At 39.3% G+C, this 12,055-nt stretch overlaps 2 protein-coding genes across 2 annotated transcripts in view; both read right to left on the bottom strand.

Moving 5' to 3' along the window:
* Positions 1-3,513: 3,513 nt before the first annotated feature.
* LOC107676809 (myosin-7-like) lies at positions 3,514-4,883 on the bottom strand. The gene is made up of 6 exons (XM_016471492.1): positions 4,824-4,883; positions 4,618-4,737; positions 4,365-4,469; positions 4,177-4,272; positions 3,882-4,016; positions 3,514-3,534 (listed from the first exon to the last, which is right to left on the bottom strand). The coding sequence occupies exons 1-6, from the start codon at positions 4,881-4,883 to the stop codon at positions 3,514-3,516; spliced, it is 537 nt and encodes a 178-aa protein (XP_016326978.1).
* A 35-nt stretch (positions 4,884-4,918) lies between these two features.
* Positions 4,919-12,055, bottom strand: part of LOC107676815 (myosin-7-like) — an 11,624-nt gene continuing 4,487 nt past the window's right edge. The window contains 17 exon segments of the mRNA XM_016471496.1: positions 4,919-5,165; positions 5,255-5,451; positions 5,540-5,658; positions 5,752-5,878; positions 6,571-6,960; positions 7,039-7,129; positions 7,304-7,449; positions 7,531-7,707; positions 7,789-8,031; positions 8,115-8,370; positions 8,453-8,589; positions 8,707-8,830; positions 9,008-9,213; positions 10,464-10,511; positions 10,649-10,960; positions 11,046-11,216; positions 11,307-11,456. Coding sequence (XP_016326982.1) covers positions 4,928-5,165; positions 5,255-5,451; positions 5,540-5,658; positions 5,752-5,878; positions 6,571-6,960; positions 7,039-7,129; positions 7,304-7,449; positions 7,531-7,707; positions 7,789-8,031; positions 8,115-8,370; positions 8,453-8,589; positions 8,707-8,830; positions 9,008-9,213; positions 10,464-10,511; positions 10,649-10,960; positions 11,046-11,216; positions 11,307-11,456 — 3,132 coding nt within the window. The 3' untranslated portion in view covers positions 4,919-4,927.

The following is a 12,055-nucleotide window of genomic DNA, read 5'->3' as shown; positions in this document are numbered from 1 at the left end:
TAATGTTGTAAGTTATATATATATATATATATATATATATATGTATATAAAACTTACAACATTAATTTATCAAGTAAATAAACATCTTAAGTAGGACTAAAAACTACTTACTTCCACTGTTCTCTTCTTCAGAGACAGATGGTTCAAAGCTCTAGTTCCACACAAAAGAAAGAAAATGTCAGCATTGTCTCATTTCTATACTGACCACCGAATACTCAAACCCAAATGACTACAAATAAGAGACAATAGTACCAGAACATGCAATTCCTCCTTTCTGTTGTAAAGTCAGTAATACTATGACCATTGACTACAACTTTAAAGTTAATTTCTTGGAGGAATCACTCCCCTCAACTTACCGCACAAAAAGAAAGATAACGATGACACAATTGATAACGTGTCATGTCTCCTTTTATAATGCAATTGTTCCTCTAAATATGGTTGTTGGCATCACACAAGGCGACCTGCTCGCTCAGTTTGGTTAGGAAGGATGGGTTGGGTATGCTGGGGAAAAGTGGGGGGTGGTTTAATGTGCTATTGTATGTCATTCATGTCAGGCTCAGGGTTAATAATTCAAAAGGTGGATGCTAGAAACATAATTGTATCATCATATAAACCAGAAATGATTTTACTCACCCTCTGTGTACCTGTTAAACAGAAATACATTAAAGAATGTATTAAGATTAAGAAAATTAGTGGAGTAAATCTACTGAAACAAATTTAGAATGTCCGGTTTTAAGCAGTGAACACTACAACTTTAGAGTTTAAGCATAACTTTTTGCAAATGATTCTGTAAAACGGTTTACCTTAATACCTAATTGGTAAAACCCAATAAATAGTTTATGTACATAACATACAGTGAAAGTGTATTCTGTGTTATGTTTCGATACCTTTATCAAATTACAAAATATAAGCAAATGGCCAGGAACAATTTAGTATAAAATGTATCTAAAATATTTATAGGGAAATCCAAAAGTCTCCAAATGTCATGTTTTTTCTTTCATTTTTTGTCTTCTTTAGAGAGATTAGATTAATTCTATATGCACCGACTATTCCTCTGGTTTCCACTAGAGGCCTCACCTGTTTAACAGTTATTGCATGGGCCTGGTCAAGGTCGGTGTCTAGCTGGTGTGAATATTTCAGTTTGTGCTGAACCAGTGATGGAGCATTTGTCTTCTTCCCTGTACACTTGAGCATACAGATATCCCTGTGACATTCCTGTTGAGTGCCTCTCCTTGATTGAGAGGCACAGCTTGCATGATCTATCCGACTACATCCATTGACAGACAGCAAGTGACCTTTCTGTAGAGATTCTGTCCATAACTAAAGGCATTCACTGCTTTTTTATATACACTCCTCAATTAATTTCATTTCAGGTACAAATATGTATTCAAGTTTGGGACCTGTAATGTTATCTTATACAACTGAAAACTTGATACAGATAAGCAGGATCAAATTGCAGACTGACAGGCGAGCACTATTGTAACCTTAAGACCAACAAGCTAAGTCGGGGTCAAGGCACTCAGACTAACAAGGAGAAACAAGAAATGTGAGATGAGTGTTAATAACTCGCCACCTCACACCTGCTGCCATAGTGTCTAATAGTCTGAAGGGTGTTAATTATGAAACCCACTGAAGGCACTTCCTAAGATCTCCCTGTGAGATTCTTTAAGGATTTACAAATGGTCACACTTGAGTGTAATTAATACGCTTTGGAAATGCAGAGGCTGAAAAAAAAAACATTTTTTGGAGGTTACTTCAAAATTTTTCGGAATTCAAATCACAGATGCCCAGGAGAAATCATTAAGAAAGTATATAAAGTCAATTGGTTTATGTTCATGAACTGGATTTTACCTTTGGACAATTAACCAAACCTGTTTGCGCCAATCAAACAAAGATATACCTTTACCTCGGCTTCCGAGACTTATTTTTCTTTCCGTTTGCCCTTGAGTATAAAGATAACAGTGTGAAATTCTTTCTGAGTGCTTCTGGCCGATTGAGGACCGCTCGGCCCACGTGTTGAGATCTGGGGTGAAGCAGGTGCTGTCTTTGTAAAGGACTCCATGCACATAAATAAGAGCATCTAGTTATAGATGTTGGCACACTTGTTGGCTGCATTGACTTTACTGAAGTTACATGTCCAACAGAGGGAGAACAATGTGCTGCTGGTCACAAGGTGGATTTTATTATTAGATTTATTTTATACAGATTGAAGAGCTTTACAATATGAGGGTTTATTTTTCCTTTCTATTTTTTGGTAATAAAATAAAGTTCAAATTATGGCAATAAAATACACTCCAATTGTTCGCATATTCACAAGCCATTTGTCCTCGAAATGGGCAAATTTGAAGATATGGCCTTATTAATTATGTAAAGATAACCAGCTTCACCATGTTTCCACCATCACAGTAAAAACTTTCAATAAGCAATTCACCCGTTGAAGCCTTAAAATAACATACATCCAATATGGCATCATTTTAAGGGGCAGAATAGTTGGTTTCCTTCCTTTCACTTCTCCATTCTCAGCTGTTCAGGGTTGACTGCACCTTTAATCATCTGCCTATCATTGACCTGCTCATCACCTTCAATTACTTATACAATTCCCAGTGCACGCACACACACACACACACACGCACACACACAATTCTTTTGCCCTAAATTATCTAGATAAGTAAGGATTATTTTGGTAATTAAAAGTGAGCCATGGGGTTTTTCTTTTTCAGATGCAAGGCCACAAGGAACCTCAGAGCTCTTCTGATTAAGGTAAGAAATCAGCTGCAAATCAACTAAAGCAATTGTATTCATGTTCACACGTCTTGTTATAGCTTCATGCATTTTCATCAGTAAGTGAAAACTGCTTTAAACTAGAGCCATTACTGTCCTTTAGAGCTTCTTAAACGCATTACAATGTTACCGCACACACACACATACTGTGAGCAAGGAATCTAACCCGAGACATTCCAAATGAGGAACGTTGTGCTCTTCCAATTGAAAGGTAAAATTTTCCTTTTATTTTTTTTAGTTTATCTTTTATTCAGTGCTTTCAATTCAATCATTCAATCAATGAATGTGATTAGAACAGAACCATAAATTAACAATACATCCTCTTGTGACATACTTTATATAATCAGATTTAATCATTTAAAAAGTGCAATTAAAAAGCACAAAAATTCTGAGGATTCATTTAAGGCATGTTTTCTGTTTTATAATAATGTAAAGCTTCTAGTTTTGCATAAGCTTTTTTAATATGCTTTAATTCTTATTCTATGTGCTTTATTTTCAAGGATTTTTTTCCCAAAAGATAAGTCTTAATATGATTTGAATATATGGTTCCTCTAAAGTGGTATGATTTCACCTAATGTATTGAAGGTAAATGCAACGGCATCATGTTTAAAAAAAAAAACAATAGCAGAGAAGCAGGGACTTGCACATTCATTTTATTCTATAGAACTACAGATAATGAAATCACACTGAGCCACACTGAACAAGCCTTTCAGAAAGATCCATGTGAGAGCTTCACTCTTCGTCGTGCCCTTTCTGTGAGAGGAAGAGACATGAATGAGGATATTTGGTTAAAGGTATTTTGTTGCTTTTATTGTTCATTAGACTGTTTAGTTAAGCATCAGCTCTAAAAAAAAAACTAATTCTGTTTCGGCAACAGAATCTCTTTAATTTTGGCGAAGCAAGTGTTAAGATTTATCTTTGCAAAAAAAAACTTATACATGGGTATGCATTAAATAATGTTGGCTTAGAGTAATAAAATCCTTCAAATTGATTTCAACTATTTGATCAGGCAGACTGTTTTTCTGATTGATTATCATTTCAGAATAAAAGTAATCCAAATTTTAATTGAGCTTGCTGGGGATGACTGTATATTGTGTTACCTTAGATCCAGTGTCACGGCTCTTGGCTCTCATCTTGTTGACCTGAGATTCAGCAATATCAGCCCTCTCCTCTGCCTCATCCAGCTCATGCTGCAGCTTACGAAACTTGCCCAGGTTAGCATTCGCCTGTTCCTCCTAAACAACAATATATTGTGGTTGATAAGGGTTTTGGTATGTTTTCAAGTCTCAAAATCAGATGAACCAACATTTTTTATGAACCAATTTACATTAAGGTGTTCCAAATTTTAAGATTTGAAAAAAGATTGATGAATACAAATAATTATCATAAGCATACCGCCTCCTCAGCAGCTCTCTTGTAGGACTTGACCTTCAGCTGAAGTTTGTCCACCAGATCCTGAAGACGTGCCAGATTCTTACGGTCCTCCTCAGTCTGCAAAAAGAGTACACAGTGACTTCACTGTGTGAAAATTATATTTATGGTATGAATACAAAGACATTTATTTGTATGTGAGAGAATGTTACCTGGTAGGTGAGCTCCTTGATGCGTCTCTCATATTTACGGACTCCTTTCACAGACTCGCTCGCCTTTCTCTGTTCCAGCTCCACCTCATTTTCCAGCTCTCTGACCTAAGAGATGTGCAAGATGGTTAGCTAATCAAATAAAATAAGTATTTTAATTACGGGGGAAAAAATAGGTTTCCAAAAACATCGGCAGCTTACCCTAGTCCAGCAGTTCCTGCTCAGCCAGTTTCCTTCCTCTCTCAGTCTGTTCCACCAAGGATCTCAGCTCATCCAGTTCAGCCTGCAGTAGATTGTTGCGTCTCTCCACGATGGCGATGTTCTCTTTGAGATCATCATTACTGCGCAGAGCGTCGTCTAATTGCAGTTGGGCATCCTGTGAAGTACAAATTTTTCACTTGAAGAGGCTGCAGAATGTTTTAAGATTTCACTTTTTCTTTACACATTGTTGGTAAAGCATACCTTGAGATGTCCATGAAGACCCTTGAGTTGCTTCTGGGCTTCTGATGTTTCTGCTTCCATTCAGCCAGGACCTGTTTGATAGATTCAGAGACTTTGATTAGCTATCATTGGAGCTTGATGAATACTGAAAGATTATAGAGTAAGTGTGTTTTATTCACCTTGTCAAAGTTTCTTTGCTTCTTGTCCAGAGCAGCGGCAGCAGCATTGGATCTCTCCACATCCACCATGAGATCTTCAATCTCATTCTGCAGCCTGTGTTTGGTCTTCTCCAGTGAGGAGCATTTAGCATTGACAGCTTCCACAGCTTCTTCTGCATCTTGCAGACGCTGAGCCAGCTTCTTCCTAAAATTATTACAGAGAATCATTACTTTACAGTGAGTTTTTATGTTTACATAATTTTTGTAGGTTTGTAGGTGTTTCCTGTTTCATACTTAGCATCCTCCAGCTCCTCAGTCCTCTGGATGGCATCAGTTTCATACTTGGTTCTCCATTGAGCCACCTCAGAGTTTGCCTTGGACAGACTCCGCTGCAGCTCAGCTTTGGCTTCTTGCTCCTCCTCATACTGCTCCCTCAGCAGATCAGCATCATGACGAGCAGACTGAACTGCATGGGCCAGGGCATTCTTAGCCTATGAGGATTGAAAATATCCTGTCAACTATATATAAAAATGCAATGGACAGTTAGTAATAAATATTTTAAAATAAAATCAAATATACCTTAATTTCCTCCTCTAGTTGTCTCTTGAGGTCCTCAATCTGCTGGGTGTAGGACTGCTTGGCTCTTGTTAGCTGAGAGACCAAGGAATCCTTTTCTTCAAGCTGTCTAGAAAGCTCCCCTAGATTTAAGTATAACAATTACATTACAGAAAGCGTGTGTGATTTTGGGCATTTATCTAACAATACATAAAATAATATCTTAGAGTACACACCATTCTCAGTTTGTAGCTTAGCTTTTTGCATGGTAAAGTCATTGATGCTGCGTTGTCCTTCTTCATATTTTGTTCTGTATTCTGACATCTGGTCTTCAAGGGTCCTGCACATTTTCTCCAGGTTTGCCTGCATAGATCGAATGTAATGAATTAAACGGAAGTGACAAAGTGGATGAATAAAAAGCTTACTGCAAAAAGTTAAGGAACACCTGAAGTTAACATGGAGACAAGAATTTATCACCTTGGCCTTGGCAATCTGCTCCATGTTGGAGACCACATCGTCCAGTTCCAGTCTGAGTTCACTCTTCTCTTTCTCCAGCTTCTGCTTCACTCTCTGAAGGTTGTCAATCTGCTCTCCCAGATCAGCTACACTGTCGGCATGTTTCTTCCCTCTGGGCAGCAGTGGCTCCACCAGCCTCCTCCAATCTCTCACTGATCTCCTCCAGTTCTCTGGACAGATCAGCTCTCTGTTTCTCAACTTTGGCACGAGCAGCTCTCTCAGCCTCCAGCTCTTCTTCAAGCTCTTCAATACGAGCCTGGTAATGTGAGGAAAGCCAGTGTTAGCATTCCTAAATGTCCAACTATCCAACTTATTAAGAATTCATCAATTTTACTTGCAGCTCTTTCAGTTTCTTCTGGAGTTGGGCTGCCATTGCCTGCTCGTCTTCAATCTTGCTACTGAGCTGGCTGATCTCAAAATCTTTCCTGTGTTTCAGAATGTTTTATGTTTTCACGCCATATCAGCAACAATGGCTATATTCATGGCAACATTAAAGTTAAGGAACACCTGAAGTTAACATGGAGACAAGAATTTATCACCTTGGCCTTGGCAATCTGCTCCATGTTGGAGACCACATCGTCCAGTTCCAGTCTGAGTTCACTCTTCTCTTTCTCCAGCTTCTGCTTCACTCTCTGAAGGTTGTCAATCTGCTCTCCCAGATCAGCTACACTGTCGGCATGTTTCTTCCTCAGTGTAGCAGCGGTGGCCTCATGTTGCAGAGTGGACTCTTCAAGGTCTCTGCGCAGCTTCTGGAACTCAGCTTCACGTTTCTTGTTCATCTCAATCTGGGCTGCAGTGGCTCCACCGGCCTCCTCCAATCTCTCACTGATCTCCTCCAGTTCTCTGGACAGATCAGCTCTCTGTTTCTCAACTTTGGCACGAGCAGCTCTCTCAGCCTCCAGCTCTTCTTCAAGCTCTTCAATACGAGCCTGGTAATGTGAGGAAAGCCAGTGTTAGCATTCCTAAATGTCCAACTATCCAACTTATTAAGAATTCATCAATTTTACCTGCAGCTCTTTCAGTTTCTTCTGGAGTTGGGCTGCCATTGCCTGCTCGTCTTCAATCTTGCTACTGAGCTGGCTGATCTCAAAATCTTTCCTGTGTTTCAGAATGTTTTATGTTTTCACGCCATATCAGCAACAATGGCTATATTCATGGCAACATTAACAATATCAAATCAATCTTTTACAATAATATAGAATTTTATTAAGAAGCAATCACTATACAAAAACATACAAGTAACAACAATAGTACTGATAAAGTAAAACACACTTTTTAAGCCTCTCTTCCAGTTGTTGTTTGTCATTTTCCAGGTCCATCAAACTCTCTTGGGTCAACTTTAAGTCTCCCTCAAGCTTCCTCTTTGCCCTCTCCAGATCCATACGAAGTTTCTTTTCCTGTTCCAGGGAACCCTCAAGCTGGAAGGGCAATATCAAAGTATTTTATTTAGCAAATATTTCATGGTTCATTTACATCAGAAATGTCAACAAACTACTCACATCATCCACTTGTTGCTCCAGCTTGGCTTTGGCTTTAGTGAGTGTGTTGACTTTGTCTTCCTCACTCTGGAGGTCATCCAGTGTTTGCTGATGGGCCTCCTGCAGAGCTTTCTTCTCCTTGGTCAGCTTAGCGATGATCTCATCCAAAGCTGCCATCTCTTCTGTCAGGTTTTTAACCTGTTGAATTATGCCATTGTATCAAGGAACTCTTAACGCACCATTCTTGCTTCTCTAACATGTTTAGAGTTGAAAACTGACCTTGTTCTCAGTGGCATGTTTCTCTTTCTCCACTTTGGCCAGAGTGAGCTCAAGATCATCAATGTCCTTCTTGAGCTCAGAACATTCATCCTCCAGCTTTCATTTCTTGGCAGTCAGCTCAGCATTCATTTCCTCTTCATCCTCCAGTCTCTCGGTCATTTCTTTGACTTTAGCCTCAAGCTGGATCTTGTTCTTGATCAGGCCCTCACATCTCTCCTCAGCATCACAAAGATTATCTTGCTCCTGTTTACAGATAATGTCTTTGTATGATTAAATAAAACTTAGAGTTGCATTTCATTCATGAATTCATAAAATCACAAACTCACAGCTTGAACTTGAAGTTGTAGGTCGTTCTTCTCTTGGAGAAGAGAAACCATCTTTTCTTCAAGCTCCTTTCTGCGGGCTTCAGATTTGGCGTAAGCCTCCTTCAACTTCAGGAATTCTTCCTTCATGTTGGCCATTTCTTTCTCCGCTTCAGCAGATCTAAGCAGTGGTTTGATCTTGAAGTAGAGCTTCATCCAGAGCCAATTCTTGACACCCATGAAGGCACGTACATTCCACTGGATAACAAGTAATGAATCTCTGCAACGTAATGGTACACATTCATATTCTAAAACCAATTAATATTGTTCATCTCAAATTTATTGAGAGTCTGATTTCTAACCTGCGCTCAACAATCTTCTGGAACTCAATTCTTGAGAGAATACCGCGAGCTCTTGCTTGAATCCCAGTAATGATGAGAGCAAGACGGTCATCTCTCATCTCTTCAAGTGTACCCAGCAGACCAGCCTTGAAGAACACCTTCAAAGAAATATGAAAATTGTAGTTTTAGAGATTTAATAAAATGAGAAAAGAGATAGTGACAAATAGTGTGAAAATCCGTTTTTCCAGCCCATTTTTAAACATGTTCGTTCATACCTTAGTATGGCCAAACTTGTACTGGTTGTGATCAATGTCCAGAGATCCCAGTAGTTTTTCTGCTCCTTTCCTGCTGTCAATAAACTGTCCCTCAGGGATAGCAGCAGGGTTTAGGATGCGGTATCTGTCACAGTCACAGTATTAATTTAAGTAAATTAATGCTGTTGATGGTTTTTTTTTTTTATTCAATTATTTTGAATATACATATTTTTCCCCACAAGTTAGCATTTTAATATGATGACTAAAGAAAAACATGAAAACTTGGACATTTAACAGAATCTGCAATCAAAATTAAATATACTTCTGCTTGAAATCTCCATACAGGATCCTGTTGGGGAAGCCCTTTCTACAGATTCTGATGCCCTCCAGCACACCGTTACAGCGCAGCTGGTGCATGACCAGAGGATTCTCCATCGCCCCAGGAGTCTTAGTCTCATTTGGAATCAGGCAACGCACAAAGTGAGGGTGAGTTGACCTCAAGTTGGTCATCAGCTTGTTCAGGTTCTCCTGTGGATATATATTATCCATCACTCATCCCCTATATATATTAGGCTTTCATGCTGTTTAAAAAAATATTAAGAAGCCAAATTTACACAGTATGTTATTCATTTCAGTGTGAAAAACACTATATGTTACCCTGTGAAGGGCAGATACTGTCTGGAAAGAAGAGCCCTTTTTCTTCTTCTCCTTTCCTTTGCCACCACCTCCTCCCTCCGCGGCTGTTACAAAAATATGTATGAAAAATCTCACAAAATATTCACTTGTTTGTTTCTAGGATTCTTTTCTAGTTTTTCTGCAACACACCTGAGTCAGCACCAGCATATCCAGCAAACAGGTTAGACAGCAGTTTCATAGTGGACTTCTGATAGAGGCCAACAACCGTCTCATTGAGAGGATCCTTGTTCTTCACCAGCCAGTTATTAATGTTGTAGTCCACAGTGCCAGCATAGTGAACCAGGGAGAAATGGGCCTCTGGTTTACCCTTGACAATCCTGGGCTTCTGGAAGTTGTTCGATTTCCCCAAATGGTTGTCATAAAGCTTAGCTTTGAATGTTGCATCACTGGCTTTAGGGAACATGCACTCCTCTTCAAGGATGGACATGATACCCATGGGCTAAAATGAACAGAATGAAATAATGAAATTAACTGAACAGCTTTATTGGTCCAATACCTGAGATCTCTCAAATTTCAAAACTCACCTTTTCAATGAGATCAATGCAAGCCTGCAAATCCATGCCAAAGTCAATGAACACCCACTCAATGCCCTCCTTCTTGTATTCCTCTTGCTCCAGCACAAACATGTGGTGGTTGAAGAACTGCTGCAACTTCTCATTAGTGAAGTTGATGCACAGCTGCTCAAAGGTGTTGAACTGCAGGTGGGATATGTTTTATAATCACAATGGCAAAGTAACAAAGAAATTAAGTTATTGAATAACAATAATCAGTTGATGTAAACTTACACCCTTTCTGCAGATTCTGATGCCCTCCAGCACACCGTTACAGCGCAGCTGGTGCATGACCAGAGGATTCTCCATCGCCCCAGGAGTCTTAGTCTCATTGGGGATGATGCAGCGCACAAAGTGAGGGTGAGTTGACCTCAAGTTGGTCATCAGCTTGTTCAGGTTCTCCTGTGGATATATATTATCCATCACTCATCCCCTATATATATTAGGCTTTCATGCTGTTTAAAAAAATATTAAGAAGCCAAATTTACACAGTATGTTATTCATTTCAGTGTGAAAAACACTATATGTTACCCTGTGAAGGGCAGATACTGTCTGGAAAGAAGAGCCCTTTTTCTTCTTCTCCTTTATTTTGCCGCCACCTTCCGCCAAGGCTGTTGCAAGAAACAAACTTTGTTTTTTCTTAAAAATTAACCTTTAATCAAATCCTTAATTGTCTCAGATTTTTCCCCCTTTGACATCAACAAAAAAAAAAACACACCTGATTCAGCTCCAGCATAATTAGCAAACAGGTTAGACAACAGTTTCATGGTGGACTTCTGATACAGGCCAACAACCGTCTCATTAAGAGGATCCTTGTTCTTCACCAGCCAGTTATTGATGTTGTAGTCAACTGTGCCAGCGTAGTGAACCAGGGCGAAATGGGCCTCTGGTTTACCCTTGACAATCCTGGGCTTCTGGAAGTTGTTCGATTTCCCCAAATGGTTGTCATAAAGCTTAGCTTTGAATGTTGCATCACTGGCTTTAGGGAACATGCACTCCTCTTCAAGGATGGACATGATACCCATGGGCTAAAATGAACAGAATGAAATAATGAAATTAACTGAACAGCTTTATTGGTCCAATACCTGAGATCTCTCAAATTTCAAAACTCACCTTTTCAATGAGATCAATGCAAGCCTGCAAATCCATGCCAAAGTCAATGAACACCCACTCAATGCCCTCCTTCTTGTATTCCTCTTGCTCCAGCACAAACATGTGGTGGTTGAAGAACTGCTGCAACTTCTCATTAGTGAAGTTGATGCACAGCTGCTCAAAGGTGTTGAACTGCAGGTGGGATATGTTTTATAATCACAATGGCAAAGTAACAAAGAAATTAAGTTATTGAATAACAATAATCAGTTGATGTAAACTTACATCAAAGATCTCAAATCCAGCAATGTCCAGCACACCAATGAAGTACTGGCGAGGCTGTTTGGTGTCCAGGGATTGGTTGATTCTCACAACCATCCAGAGGAACATCTTCTCGTACACAGATTTGGAAAGAGCTCCAATAGCATAGTACACCTATCCAAGATAATACATTAAAATAATTTTTTATTTATGGTTATGTTAATGATGAAGGGATGTTAAAGGGATAGTTCACCCAAAAATGAAAACTTGATGTTTATCTGCTGGCATAGTAGACATAGATATATATATATAAGTAGATGCCTCATTAGTGACTGTTTCTATGGGCTGCAATACGTTCCAAAATGGCGGACGCGTCAACGTATCTGGAGTGGTCGAATAGGGCATCTATACATATCTATGATAGTAGACGCATGTGTGTCGCGCATATATGTCACTCATTATTTACATAGTGCAGAGAGATTGCGGACGTGTTCACTGGCACTGCGATGATCTAAAGATATTTAGAAGTACAGGTCATCACAATGGAAGACGATTTTGATATATCATCAGACAATGTGGAATTTTTTGCCCGAACGTATTTATTTGACGTCACGCGCCGGATGTTGTGAACGCGCTCAGGACATTTGGACATTGCGGTGGATCAGAGGTAAAAAATTATATAAATACTGTTCAGTTTCTTGCACAGACGGATCGTTTTGTGTCTTTTCACATCAATGTATCATCACGAGCCGCAGGGTTTAATTTGGTTTTGT

Source organism: Sinocyclocheilus anshuiensis, unplaced genomic scaffold (assembly GCF_001515605.1).
Source record: "Sinocyclocheilus anshuiensis isolate Anshui unplaced genomic scaffold, SAMN03320099.WGS_v1.1 scaffold184, whole genome shotgun sequence".
In the NCBI taxonomy this organism is placed as follows: Eukaryota; Metazoa; Chordata; class Actinopteri; order Cypriniformes; family Cyprinidae; genus Sinocyclocheilus; species Sinocyclocheilus anshuiensis.
Note: the sequence above shows the minus strand (reverse complement) of the source record. Positions and strands in the feature narration are given on the sequence as shown.